We start from the raw sequence: 16241 nt of genomic DNA on the forward strand, positions 1-16241 counted from the left end.
AAAACTTTAATTGTTTTGAAATGACTACTAGAAAAAAATATGTGCATTTTTGCAGTTTTTATATGAGCACACAGTTGCCGAACAGAAAATCAGTGCTAAAACATAAAAAATCGGCATCAAAACAAAATCACTATTTTTTAGTAGTTCCAGACTTTCATTGCATGACGAATTATATTCAAATATTAACGTGCTCGCTAGTTATGTGTTAAAAATTATTTTGACGGTGTCATAACTCACAACATTAAAGTACACCAGCAGAGTTAATAAACTTTGAAGATTTCAGGTACTAACTGCGTCTATTATCCTCAGTTGTTTCTAAAACTCAAATCAGTGGTTGGAATATATTAAACAAATGTCGCTTAACATGCAATCCAACAATTCGGCAGTTTTGAACTGTCAGAAAAATATCAGACTTATACGATTCGCGGTGCTGGTCTAGAATCCAAAAAACACAGAGTTTAAACAATTATTACATCATCGAACAATATTTGGTTAGGGTGTGTCAAATATTATTTTATATTTCATAATAATTCTTGACCCACCCAAACGCTAACCCAAACAATGTGCGTTGTGGTAGGATTCTATAGCAGTGACCGATTTGCTCCAAAGTATATGGCGATGGCGTCTCAATCGAATGACACTCAAGGTAACACCGACAAAGACAACCAAAAGCAAGTCGCGTGTCGCGCAGACAACATACAAACGACACGCTGCAATGCCTTCTATCCAGTGACACACACGAAATCAAAACGGCAATTTTTTAAGACGACTACGGTGAGTGTGCTAGAGTCTGTGCGTTGGCATAGACTCGGATCGTTGAGTCGGTGTCAGCTGAGTGTAGGTCACTTGTATTTTGAAATGTTACTAGGCGAAATACCCGGCGTTGCCCAGATTAAATAGAATATTTACAGTCAGTTATTCTAAAAGGTCAAAATTATTTACACCTACAATAACCACCATAATGCACAAAATCAGCCTGAATTTTGTCTGGTTAAACCAGGGCTGCTGAGTCGGTTAAAAATAACCCGACTTTGACTTCGGCCATCAAATAAGCTATTCCACCTTTACAATTTTCAGTTGGAGGCCATACCAGTTTTAAAACTTGGTACTGTGCATGTGCATGTGCATGTTAGACTTGGTTAGTTTTACGTGGTCTTACTCGAGTCCCGAGTCCGACTCCAGCAAAACAAACCGACTCCTTGAGTCTTTATAGATAAAGTGTACACCGTAGAACTTTCAAATTTTCAGACATGGCGTAGAGTGGTATGAAGCTGCGATGTCGAGGAGGCTGCACCCCTAGGTGCCTTTGATTGGGGGGCATAAACCTGAAATATTGCATTTTAGCTCTGTGTAGCTAACAATCCAACATATCAACACCAGGCCTACACAACTTAAAATTGTGTGTTGATATGTTGGAATGAAGTATACGAAACAGGTGCAAATGGCAGATATTCTCCAAATACGTTTTTTTCAAATATTTTCTAAATCGTATTTCATTTTATTGTCGCGGTAATACACAACGAGGTAAGGCCGTGAATAAACTTTTACCCACCGTGCAATATTTTAGAGAGATTCTCCTCTTAGCATAAAAACTTATTGCTTTTACAGCACAACATATTTACCGCTGCAATTTTTAATGCGAAATCTGGAGTCAGTGTACGCCCTCCGTTAGCACCTGTTGTGTACGTTGCTCCAACCAACACCAGGCCTAAACAACTAGCAAAACTTTCAATTTAATAGGTTGCGTATTAGGCACCTACAGTGTTAAAAACACTGCATTTATGGATTTAAATTGGCAAAACTTTTACCATAAAAGGTGGCTTATTAGGCACATGAACGTGTTTTGCATATTGCTCGAAACTACAGATTTAAAGTCTGTTACAACAGTGATTATGCTCGGACCAAGCTATGATGATAAAAATTTACCCAGTAAAATATGATGATAAAAATTTACCCAGTAAAAGTTGGAAAAAGTATAGCAAACCATAGACGTTAAATAATTTAAAGAGAATAATAATATGTGATTTTTAAACATGTTAGCTTACCAAAATGTAATAACATTGCCGTACGCATTATCTATACGTAAATTATATTTATCAAATATATATATTTCGATCATTCCCCAAATACTACGCCATAAATTCCGGCGTTTTTTGTGTCTAGAGATGTCTAAAAAACTAAACAAAACATTGTTAAATAGTTTTTAATTATAAAGACAAATTATAGGTTGCTTCACAGCAAAATTTTGACCTTCAACTCAAAATAATTAACCCATGGGGGAAAATAATTAACCAAAAATATAGAAATTAAAGTGATTTTTTGATGGAAAAAAATTGCAAACAGAGTGGTGTACATTGCCTGGCAGATTTTCATTTAAACTTGCGGCGGTAAAATATGTTGTTTTGAAAGAGCAATAAGTTAATTCACTGAGAGAAGCCTCTTTCTAAAAGACAAGTCGCACGCGCTTAGTTTCACTAAGACGAGACACTTTGCATAATGAATGTTGCACGCGCTGGACAAAAAAAGCACAGCAGGGAGCTAGCCGCTTCGCGGCCAGAATAAGGCAAGCGATATGAACAAATTCTGTATTGAAGGTTTTCTGCCGCTAGATTGGAGTGGATAGCTGTAAAGAACTAAATCGAATACATCACACTATTGACTTTTGTCCCCAATTAGAGGCGTATAGGGGTGCAAAAAAAAATAGTTGGAACATGAAATTTTAACAACTGGTAAATGCCCTCCCAAAGTTGTTTCTAATATAAAAAAAATTTGCCTAGGTTCTAAGGGGTGTTTTTTAGGGGCGCAAAACTGTCATTTTTTGTTAGTTTTGGTTTTAAGCACTTTTCAGAGATAAAAAAAATGTAAAAAAAACACATATATTTATGGATGATGGATACATGACATATACAATGCTAAGTAACAAAATTTTAAACCTTATCCCTGAACTGTTCATACAGGGGGTCAAAATTCAAAACACTTTAGGAAATTTCAATGATATATTTACACTAGAAAAATTTTACCTCTTGATAAAATGGTAGTATTTTAGGGGGGCAAAATTAAAATTCCGGCGTTTTTGTGTCTAGAGATGTCTAAAAAACGAAACAAAACATTGTTAAATAGTTTTTAATTATAAAGACAAATTATAGGTTGCTTCACAGCAAAATTTTGACCTTCAACTCAAAATAATTAACCCATGGGGGAAAATAAAATTGCAAACAGAGTGGTGTACACTGCCTGGCAGACTTTTCATTTAAACTTGCGGCGGTAAAATATGTTGTTTTGTAAGAGCAATAAGTTAATTTACTAAGAGAAGCCTCTTTCTGAAAGGCAAGTCGCACGCGCTTATAGTTTCACTAAGACGAGGCCCTTTGCACAATAAATGTTGCACGCGCTGGACAAAAGAAGCACAGCCGGGAGCTGTCAAATATTTTTTAATTGTAAAGACAAGTTATAGGTTTGCTTCGCAGCAAAATTTATATTAAGACTACTGGCAATCAATCTTGTAAAAATGCACCATGTCCAACCTATATCACGCAACTTCGGGTCACATCCGCTTTTGCCTGCTAAAGCACCGAAACTGGAAGCACAACATTGGGAGTATTTGGACACTGACAAATAAGACCCGTTGAAAGAATATAGAATAACTATGGAATAACACCCTGCTAAAGTATAGTGGAACTGCGCTATACCCCTCTGGTATAATATAGTACAACCGCACTATACCCCCTGGTATAATATAGTAGAACCGCGCTATACCCCCTGGAAAAATATATAAAAACCGCACACCCTGTCTAGTTTAATAATTATTTTAACGCTGAAAAAAGCTCAAACTCGTCGGATTATTATTTGTAGTTATTTAATTACGTGGCCCAATTGCAGACCTGCCACGGTTGCTCGTAAATTAACACGAAGATGTTATTTGCATTCCGTAAATACGACTCTGCTAATCGATGGCCAGGCGTGTGTACAAAAGCCTAACGAGGCGGCATCTTAAGGGAATCTACTGAACGTAACTGGAACTGACTGAATCTCAATTTAACCAACTGAAATAATGTAACGGACAGACTTTATTGTGCTAGACTGTGTTAGTACTGTACCATGGACTTTAAGCTATTCCTGTAAGTTGTTTGCCGTTCTGATGTTCTCAATAAACTCAGATACGTTCAATACCTTGCTGTGGCTAAGCTGCTAGAACACGCAACCTTCAAACAACCCCCCAAGTCAACTCAACAAATGATGCCGGTTTCAATCATGCAGAAACCAGTATCAGTCTTCTACTTATCAGCTCTAGCCCTGCAAAAGAAAACTCTCTATACCTTTTTTTCACAAATAGAATATACCCACTACTTCTGTTGTCGTATAAACTGCTGGTTACGTTTCCAAATACATATTTCTTCCAAAATTTACACGTTTTTTTGCCTCGGCTATGATCACAACTGAATTATATCGCCTAGCTTTGAACAGTTGAAGTTTCGCGCGCTTTGTCGGTGGGGACTGGACAGAGACGCTTTCAGGCACGACGCGACAAGTCAACAGACAGACATGTTTCGTCGCGTCGTGTCTGTGGTCCGGTGGGGATTCAGCCTCGCAAAAAAGCATCATCAGTTCTGCTAATTTCTGTAAACACAACGAAAACACCGAAGTTATATATGAATATAAAACTATTAACAAGTCTGAAAAACCAATAACAGAATTGCAATGCAGTACAGTCCAGGTGTAAACCAATAGTGAAGGTAAAATTACAAAATAAAAAACAGCTATAATAAAAGGGAATCGCAATGCCTGAAGCAAAACACCGCCAAGAAATCGCAAAGAAATAATGAGGTCGCGCAAAATGTAGGTCAAGAAAAGAGTAGGTCAAGAAAAAGAGAAAAACGGGAGGTTAAGGATTATTTAATAGTAGGTGTTATAATATGTTAAATATTGATGGTAGCTCCTATTTTATTTAATCAAATATCCTCGTGAAAATCCAGCTGGGCCATTTCGGGTTGTGCAACAAATGTTACATTGTAATCAAATGTTACTCACATTTCACTTACATTTCATTAACATTTCTATGATATTTCTCTCACATATTACTCACATATTTCTCTCACATATCACTCACATTTCACTCACATTTCACTCACATTTCACTCACCTTTAACTCACATTTTATTCACTTTTTCCTCACATGTCACTCATTTCATTCACATTTCAATCATTTCACTCACATTTCACTCTTTCACTCCTTCCACTCACATTTCACTCATGTTTTACTCACTTTTCACTCACATTTTAGTCAAATATTCCTCACATTTCGCCCACATTTCTCCCACATTTCTCTTACATTTCACTCACTTTTCACTCACATTTCAGTCAAATATCCCTCACATTTAACTCACATTTATCCCACATTTCTCTCACATTTCACTCATTTCACTCACATTTCACTGAGAATACTCATTTCACATTTTATTCACGTTTCACTCATTTTACTCACTTCACTCACATTTTAATTCAATGTCACTCGCATTTCCCCCATATTTTACTCAAATTTCACCCACATTGATCTCACATTTCCTCACATTTCACTCCAATTTCATATATTTCACATTTCACGCACATTTCACTAACATATTCCTTACATTTTACTCACATTTCACATATTACACTCATATTTTACTCATTTTACATTTCACGCTTTTCACTCACATTTGCCTCACATTTTACTCAATTCAAATCTCACTCACATTCTAATCATATTTCCCTCAAATTTCACTCACATTTCTCATTTCACATTTTATTCACGTTTCACTCATTTTACACACTTCACTCACATTGTATAAATCAAGCTTTGCAATACTCAGCACTTCTTTCTATTATTGCTTGCGTCTACAAGGACAATAGCGAACGTACAATTTTCGCACGGCACAAATCAAAACAGTAGAGAAATCGGTGCAGGTTTTCTGTAAGGCGTAAGAAGAAATGTTAGCGCTCAATACTTCATAGACAAACAAAAAAGGTTACGAAATAAAACATACCGAAGTTTGATGTCTGGGGTGTATAGCGTCTCCAGTAATGATGCTGGTGATGACTGCACCATGCACCGCAAAACAAAACCTTTATATAGCAACTAAATTGGCCCCAAAGGCTAGAAGCTAATTGCATTCTTAGCGTGAGAGGTGCGCACTCCCTCGCCTAATTAAGTGAGCGTACGTATGCGATGCGTCGCGCCATTATGCGCGCGCAAAAACGAGAAATGGAGCAATAGTGAAAGGCAAAAAACTAACAAACTCCCCCCCAAAAAATAGGGTACGTAACATATTTTTTATACAAAAACAAAGTTTTGCCGTTCGCGACTATCGTAATGTTCGTCGCTATGGATGAAGCGTGGGGGTTTGCTACTCGGGAGTAGCATGGATGGACGTCAGGGATGATGGATGTACATCGGATCATCGTCATTGGTCATCGGCTGCTGGTAGGGTGGCGCAAAGTTTCCTCCAGATGGATCACTCAGCGCCTCCCAAATGCATATTGTAGAAGTCGGTAGCGTTGTCGGGTGTAGCAGTCGCTTACATCGGTGACGAGCGGCGGGAGGCCGATCGCCGAGTTATCTTCAACAAGCGATTTGGAGTAATAAGTAGGTCTTCTCCGGCTTCTAAGGAATGTCAATTGGCGGGACAACATCTTCCACTTCTATAAACAGTGTGTGCACTCCGCAAGCAGAATGTTGCACAGCTTGGAGAAGATCGGGCACCAAAAGTATGGACGGTCATGCGATTTGAGCAGGGCGTTTTGGACATATCTCCACCTGGCCACCAAAGGAACCGCAGAGCGTCGCGGTCTCGAGGCGTGACGAAGACTTTCATTAGCCTATCGTTGATGGCGATTGCTAGCCATCTTGCAGCGCAGTCGACTCGAACCTTGCACGGCTTCCGCGGATTTATAAATGGACGGTGCGGTAAACACCAATTGCGATTCTTCGTATTAATTCGATCAGCCGGTACTTCTTCTGCATAAACTTTATCGAGTAGTACCTTCATTTGTTCAACGTATTCTTGGCGTAGCCTTTCGTCGTTTGAAAAGCGTTTCTTCAAAGTGGTCAAACGTCGACGTGCCATCGGCAAACAGTCAGAGAGGTTTGCAAAGTCGTTCTTCCTTGGAGGAAGCTGGAAGTGGACGTTTATAAGTTCCACCAGTCTAGACATCATGTTGGAAGCTACAGCGTCTTCTCTGGAATGCTGCAAACCGAATTCCACCGCTTCCTTGTGGTTGCTTATCCAGCCTATGACACAATCCGTGTTCAGTACGTCAGTTTCGTGCGGCGAGGGAATAACTTTGGCCTTGTCATTGACAAGAGTGCTTGCGAGTTCGTCTACTTCATGTGCGCTAGCCTTGGTTGATGGAGTTGATGACGAGGGTTCGGTGCGAAACGGCTCTCCAGGCAACAATGAGCAAGGGCGTTGTCATTGCCGATCAGTAGCATTACGGACCCGCCAGTAATGCTTGGCAAATTAACACCGCTGAGGTATTCATGTCGATCCAATTCGTATTGAGGTGGGGCAACAGTTGGCTTTGCGGGAATTTGATCAATGAGCAACACATCTGGTAAGAAGATCTCCCCACTGCCTTCCAAGGGGCGTATTGATAGCGATATAGACGCTGTATTGACTTCCCGCTTTTCGGAACCGAACGTGCTTAGGTTGATGCTTGTTGACCTTTCAGTAGAAGTAGCGTTCAGTAAGCTGGCCAACTTTCGTTCGCAAAACGTCGTGTTAGAACCGGAGTCTAACAGCGCTTAGGTTTGAACTTCTTTTTCTTCATAGCGAACGCATATTGGAACCATGTCTAGATAAGCAGAAAGTTGCTTCGTATCCGCATCCTTCGATAAGGAATGTAGGCAGTTACTTCGTGCAGAGCTTTGACGAGCTGCGGTCTTTTCTGTCATATTGGTACGTTCAGTCTTAACGAAATGCAACAAAAAATGATGAAAACGGCTTTTACAGCCACCCTGACTGCAAGTGACGTCACTGCGACAGTTTCGAACAGTATGGTCGTGGCGCAAGCATCTGTAGCAGCGAAATGCAGTTCGCAAGTACTCTTCTCGGTCGGAGATGGCCTTTCGACCAAATTCTTCGCAGTCCTCCAGGCGATGGGATTTTTCGCAAAGCGGACATTGTCGAACAGCCTCGTTCTAAATAGAAGTTGGTGCGACGACGGTGGTGTAAGCTGTAGCAAACTGTCTCTTATTAGACTTGGAGCTAGCAGCTTCGTTGCTAGGAGGGGCGACATCTTTGTGTTGATCCGACAAATAGAAAAGAATGATTCCATAATTTGAGTTGGCCTCCTTACTCTGGAGGTTTACAAATTCGGAAAAGTCGAAAAACGCTGCAAATCGGCCGGTTGTATTTTGTACTTGTAGAGAAAAGGTCACCCATCGGTCCTGCAATTTTGCCGCAATGGCTGTTATAAAGCCAACAGAATCGACTGTAGAGGCGCCGCGTATTTGCTCAAGAGCTGCGAAGCAGTTGGTTAGAAGGACGGCAAATTTCTCAAGACCTTCAGCGTCGTTAGCAGCTAGCTTGCGTTGCTTATTTAGAAGACTTTCACAGCGACGAGCCACTATGTGTGGCTGCCCGTAGCGGCTGTATAAATCTTGTAGAGTACTTTCGAAAGCATCCTGCGGATTCCGGTTTACAGCATGATGCTTTACCTTATCGCAAACATGTTTTTGGCAGTGCTGCAGAAGGTAGTTGAGCTTCAAGTAAAACGAATCGACCTTCCTGCCAATATGTATGGTGTATCGATTGATGAAGCTCCAATAGTCCATCGGATCGCCGTCGAACTTCTCCACTATAGGTTTCGGTAGAAAGCGTTCGCCCACTTCACCTCTGCAACAATGATTAGCTGGATCACGTTGGCGTGAATCTGTATCGTATAAGCTCTCCATGGGGGCTTGAAATTGTCGTGGCTCATTTGGGGGACTATAACGAAAGGTGTCGACACTGGGATGAAATCTAGTCGAGCGTTGGGTCACGTTGCGGAAATCCGGTGCGTGGCTTGTAGTAGAGAAAACCGGAACTGTCGACCGTCCTGACGTCGCAATAGGAACGGGGAACATGGGCAAGACTAGCCGGACCGCTCAATCTGGGAGTAGAAGAAGATGAAATGTTCGGAAGCTCGATTCCAGGAAGAAGCGGAGTTATAGAACCCGAAAAGTTGCGTTGCGAGAGCCCTCTTAGGCGAGTTGAACCACAGTTTGACACAGCCTCTTCATTTCTTGATATTAAAGAATGAATCGGATTTATGGAGTCCGAATACTCGCACCGAGAGAGCCCTCTTCGACGGCTAGAGCCGCAATTCGATTCCTCCTCGTCGCAGGCAGCTTCCAGTTCCGATAGCTCGTGACGATGACGAGTCTCGCGAAAACGTTCTTGAAACTCAAGCTCCAGTGCCTCTCGTTCACGTTGGATCTTCCGCTCGGCCTTTTCTTTCGCCTCTTCTGCTTCTTTTGCCTGTCGCTGAAGTTGTCTCTCGGTGGCTTGCTTTTGCGATGCGAGACGTTCCTCTTCGTGTACTCTAGTAAGGCGTGCGATTTTCAACTTTTTTCGGCTCTCCCGCTGTCGAGTGCTGCTTTGCCTCGAGGATGCTGCAGTCGTAATACTTCCTTTGACTGAACGACGAGCTGCCTCGTCAGCGGGGCTGTCAGGCAGCGGCGTATGCAATGGGCCTGCGGAAGAACTTCTCACGAGGCAAGCCACTCTTGCACGTGCTTTTGAAATTCAGTGTAGCCAATAATACACTGTGCTTTCGTAGAGCTGGATCCTGGCACGACTTGGTTGTCGAGGATATTGCCACATAGAGACATAAGGTGAAGGTATTGGGCGTTGACATCCGGTAACAACGAAATGACTGTAGGGCGACCTTCGGCTTGCTTCATCTCACTTTCAACGTCTACGTACAATCGGTTTAGCGCTTGCCATGCGACAATAATGGGATCCATGGTGTATGCGCAATGTGCTGTACTTCAGGTAACAATGGAGAAGCCTCGGGTCAGAGCGTGCAATGAAAAACTTAATGCTGCAGGAAATTAAGCAGAGCCCTGCAGGCACGATGCGTGGTGACACAAGACGACGGACGTTGTGCTTTACTACAACGGAAACAAAGAGCGCAAACGGCACAACGTGCTGAACTTTGAGCGTGTCTAAAGCACTTATGCTGCACTGTGTTGCAACGTGACAACAGGGTTCACAGGCACTTCTTGCCTAGCGACGGTACGTCGTGCGCTGCACTTCGGTGCAACGGGACAACAGGAGTCGCGGGCACTTATTACCGAGCGTCCTCACCAGCTGCCTCACCAGCTGTAAGACGGGAGACTTTAAAAACTTGAGAAATGGAGCAATAGCGAAAGGCAAAAAACTAACACACATTTTGCTCACATTCCACTCAAATTTTAATTCAATGTCACTCACATTTCCCCGATATTTTACTCAAAGTTCACCCACATTGATCTCACATTTCCCTCACATTTCACTCAAATTTTACATATTTCACATTTCACTAACATATCCTCTACATTTTACGCACATTTCACATATTACACTCATATTTACTCATTTCACATTTCACGCTTTTCACTCACATTTCACACTCATTTGCCTCATATTTTACTCAATTCAAATCTCAATCACATTTTAATCATATTTCATTCACATTTTACTCACATTTCACACACATTTTAATCACAGTTCAATCAAATTTCACTCAAATTTCACTCATTTTACATTTCACATATTTCACTCATATTTCCTTCAAATTTCACTCATTTTACATGTCTCACATTTCACTCACATTTCACTCTCTTTTCACTTACATTCCACTCACATTTAACTCACATTTCACTCACCTTTCCCTCACATTTCACTCACATTTCACTTTCTTTTCACTCAGAGTTCACTCACATTTAACTCAATTCAAATGTCACTCACATTTTAATCATTTTTTTAAATCATTCCTTCAAATTTCACTCATTTCACATGAATTTCACATTTCACTAATATTTAACTCACATTTCACTCAACTATCCCTCACATTTCACTTACATTTTACTCACCTTTCCCGCACATTTCAGTCACATTTAACTTACATCTTATTCATTTCACATTTCACTCACCTTTCCCTCACATTTAACTCACATATCACTCATTTTATTCACATTTCACTCACATTTTACTCACAGATTTCGGTCACATTTCACACATTTCACTCATTTCAATAACATTTTATTCACATTTTACTCATTTCATTCATTTTATATTTCACACACATTTCACTTACATTTCGCTCACATTTCACTGACATTCCATTCACCTTTCCCGCACATTTCAACCACATTTCATTCATTTCATAATTCCCTTACGTTTTACTACCTTTCACTCATTTCACATTTTACTCATTTAATATTTAACATTTTACTCACATTTTATTAACATCCACTCACGTTTGAATCAAATGTCATTCACATTTCCTTCACATTTTACTCACATTTCACTTGCATTACACTCACATTTAACTCACATTTTATTTAATTTACATTTCACTCACATTTTCCCTTCATTTCACTCGATTCACATTTGATAGTTTTCACTAACATTTCGCCCTCATTTCCCTTACATTTTACCCATTTCAAATGTCACTCATATTTCACTCATTTTCCCTTCAAATTTCACTCCCATTTCACTCAAATTTCCCTCACATTTTACTTAAATTTTATTCATTTCACGTTTCACAATTTTCACACACATTTCGCCCTCATTTCCCTCACATTTCACTCGTTTCAAATGTCGCTCACATTTCACTCACATTTCATTCATTTAACATTTGACTTTCATTTCACTCACATTTCATTATCAGTTCAACCACATTTCACTCACATTTTACTCATTTCACATTCCACTCATTTCATTCATTTTACTCACATTCCACTCACATTTCAATCAAATGTCACTAACATTCCACTCACATTTCAATCAAATGTCACTCACATTTCACTCACAATACATTCAGTTTACATTTCACATTTCATTCACATTTCACTCATTATACTCACTTCACTCGCAATTTATTCACATTCCACTCACATTTTAATTCAATGTCACTCACATTTCTCTTATATTTTACTCACATGTCACCGACATTTAATTCACATTTCCCTTACATTTCACTCAAATTTTATTCATTTCACATTTCACTAATATATCCCTTAAATTTCACTTACAATTTAAATATTTCACTCACATTTCACTCATTTCACATTTCACGCTTTTCACTAGCATTTCACCCTCATTTTCTTCACATTTCACAAATTTCAAACGTCACTCACATTTCACTCACTTCCTTCACCTCTCACCTTTCCCTCACCTTTCCCTCACATCTCACTTTTCCTTCACATTTCACTCATAGTCACTCACATTTCATACAGATTTTACCCATATATCACTCACTTTTCACTCACATTTACTACAACTTTCGCTCAAATTTTGCTCACTTGTTTCTCACATTTCACTCACATTTTACTCATTTGAAATTTTGCTCACATTTCACTCACATTTTAATCACAGTTCAATCAGATTTCACTCACATTTCAGTCATTTTACATTTCACATATTTCATGCACATTTCACTCATATTTCCTTCACATTTCACTCATTTTACATGTATTTTACATTTCACTCACCTTTCCCTCACATTTCACTCTTTTTTTCATTCACATTTCACTCACATTTAACTCACATTTCACTCAATTTTCCCTCACATTTCAGTCACATTTTATTCATTTAACATTTCCCTCTCATTTACTCACTTTTCCCTCACATTTCACTCGCATTTACCTCACATTGAACTGACATCTAACTCACATTTTGCTCATTTCATTCATTTCACATTTTACACACATTTCACTCACATTCCACGCATTTTACTCATTTCACATTTTACTCTCATTTCACTCACAATTCACTCATATTTCTCACACATTTCAATAACCTTTCCCTCAAATTTAAATTTCCCACCTATTTCACTCACATTTTACTGACATCCCTCATTTTACACTTTATCCAAATTTCACTCAGACTTCGCTTATATTTCACGCATTTCACTAATTTCTTTCACATTTTACTCTCATTTAAATGGCATTTCATTCACAGTTTAGCCACATTTCACTCATTTCAGATTACACACATTTCACTCACATTTCAATAACATTTCACTCACATTTCACATTAAACACAATTGCCTCATAATTCACCGATATTTCTCTCACATTTTACTAACTTTTCCCTTACATTTCACTCTTTTCGCTCATTTCACATTTTTCTCATTTCACGTTTCACTCACATTTCACTCATTTCCCTCACATTTTACTAACATTCCACTCGCATTTCAATCAAACGTCACTCACATTTCCCTTACATTTTCCACCCATTTCACTCACATTTCAATCACAGTTCATTTTCACTCAGACTTCGCTCATATTTCACGCATTTCACTAATTTCATTCACATTTTGCTCACATTTCACTCATTTCACACACATTTTACACACATTTCACAAACATTTCACTCACATTTCACTCACATTTCACACACATTTCACACACATTTCACACACATTTCACACACATTTCACACGCATTTCACCCACATTTCACCCACATTTCACTCATATTTCAATCACATTTCATTTCACTCACATCACTCATATTTCTCTCACATTTAACTCAATTTAGATGTATCTTACATTTCACTCAACTTTCCCACACATTTCACTCACATTTTACTCACATTTCACTCATTTCACATTTCACTCACATTTCCCTCATTTTACACTTTATCCAAATTTCACTCAGACTTCGCTCATATTTCACGCATTTCACTAATTTCATTCACATTTTGCTCACATTTCACTCATTTCACATTTCACTCACATTTCCCTCATTTTACACTTGATCCAAATTTCACTCAGACTTCGCTCATATTTCACGCATTTCACTAATTTCATTCACATTTTGCTCACATTTCACTCATTTCACACACATTTCACAAACATTTCACAAACATTTCACTCACATTTCACTAACATTTTTTTCATTTTACATTTCCTTCACATTTAACTAACTTTCCCTCACATTTTACTCTTTTCACTCACATTTTACTAACATTCCACTCACATTTCACCCACATTTCACTCATATTTCAATCACATTTTATTTCACTCACATTTCAATCACATCACTCATATTTCTCTCACATTTAACTCATTTCAGATGTATCTTACATTTCACTCAACTTCCCTCACATTTCACTCACATTTCACTCGCATTTCACTCATTTTTTCCTCAAATTTTGCTCACATTTCACTCACATTTCACTCAAATTTCAATGAGATTTTATTCACAGTTTATTTACACATTTTACTTACATTTTACTCACTTTTCCCTCAAATTTCACTCACACACTCCCTTCGCTCCCTTCGCTCCCTTCGCTCCCTTCATTCCCTTCATTCCCTTCATTCCCTTCATTCCCTTCATTCCCTTCATTCCCTTCATTCCCTTCATTCCCTTCATTCCCTTCATTCCCTTCATTCCCTTCATTCCCTTCATTCCCTTCATTCCCTTCATTCCCTTCATTCCCTTCATTCCCTTCATTCCCTTCATTCGCTTCATTCCCTTCATTCCCTTCATTCCCTTCATTCCCTTCATTCATCCCCAGATGTATCTTACATTTCACTCAACTTTCCTCACATTTCACTCACATTTCACTCGCATTTCACTCATTTTTTCCTCAAATTTTGCTCACATTTCACTCACATTTCCCTCACATTTTACTTACATTTTACTCACTTTTCCCTCAAATTTCACTCACACACTCCCTTCACTCCCTTCGCTCCCTTCGCTCCCTTCTTTCTTTCATTCCCTTCATTCACATTTTGCTCACATTTCACTCATTTCACACACATTTCACACACACTTCACAAACATTTCACTCACATTTCACTCACATTTTTTTCATTTCACATTTCCATCACATTTTACTACCTTTCCCTCACATTTTACTCATTTTACTCAAATTTTACTAACATTCCACTCACATTTCAATCAAATGCCACTCACATTTCCTTTACATTTCAATCATATTTCCCTCAAATATCACTCTAAATTCACTCACATGTTATTCATTTCACATTTCCCACACATTTTTGTCACTTCTTCATAACATTTCACTCACAATTCACTTATTTCACATTTCACTCACATTTCGCACACATTTCCCTCACATTTCATTCATATTTCACTCACATTTCACTCACATTTTATTCACACATTTTACTCAGATTTTACTCACTTTTCCTTCACTTTTCACTCACATTTCACACTTTGCTCTCATTTCACTCATATTTCACTCACATTTCACTGATTTGACATGAATCTAACACTTCCCTAACATTTCAATTTTCCCTCACATTTCACTTAGTATACCTTTCACTCACATTTCACACAAAATTCACTCCATTTTACTAACATTTCATCCACATTTCAGTCAGATTTCGCTCACATTTCACGTTTATCATTCACTTCACATTTTACACATTTTACACACATTTCACACACATTTCACTCACATTTCCTTCAGATTTTATTTATTTTTCCATTACATTTAACTCACATTTCACTGATTTCTTTCATTTCACTAATTTCACGTTAAACACATGACCTTACATTTCACTCACATTTCCTTCAGATTTTACTCGTTTTTCCATTACATTTTACTTACATTTCACTCTTTTCACATTTTACTCACATTTCCCTCCATTTCGCAAACAATTCACTCCCATTTCATTCAAATTTCATTTAAATTTCACTCACTTTTCACTCACATTTTACTCACATTTCACTCATTTCACTCTTCACTCCCATTTCATTCAAATTTCATTTAAATTTCACTCACTTTTCACTCACATTTTACTCACATTTCACTCATTTCACTCCTTTCACTCCTTTCACTCCATTCACTCCTTTCACTCCTTTCACTCTTTTCACTCTTTTCACTCCTTTCACTCTTTTCACTCCTTTCACTCCTTTCACTCCTTTCACTCCGTTCACTCATTTCACTCATTTCACTCCTTTCACTCCTTTCACTCCTTTCACTCTTTTCACTCTTTTCACTCTTTTCACTCTTTTCCTTCTTTTCACTCTTTTCACT

General features: G+C 38.7%; 1 protein-coding gene across 1 annotated transcript; it reads right to left on the reverse strand.

Annotated features, from left to right (window-relative positions):
* Positions 1-8176: 8176 nt before the first annotated feature.
* LOC146138074 (uncharacterized) lies at positions 8177-8932 on the reverse strand. The gene has a single exon (XM_083394510.1). It carries the CDS (start codon positions 8930-8932, stop codon positions 8177-8179), a length of 756 nt encoding a protein of 251 aa, XP_083250636.1.
* Between the last annotated feature and the right edge of the window lie 7309 nt (positions 8933-16241).

The sequence above is a fragment of the Ascidiella aspersa genome, chromosome 7 (genome assembly GCF_963924565.1).
Source record: "Ascidiella aspersa chromosome 7, kaAscAspe10.2, whole genome shotgun sequence".
NCBI lineage: Eukaryota > Metazoa > Chordata > Ascidiacea > Phlebobranchia > Ascidiidae > Ascidiella > Ascidiella aspersa.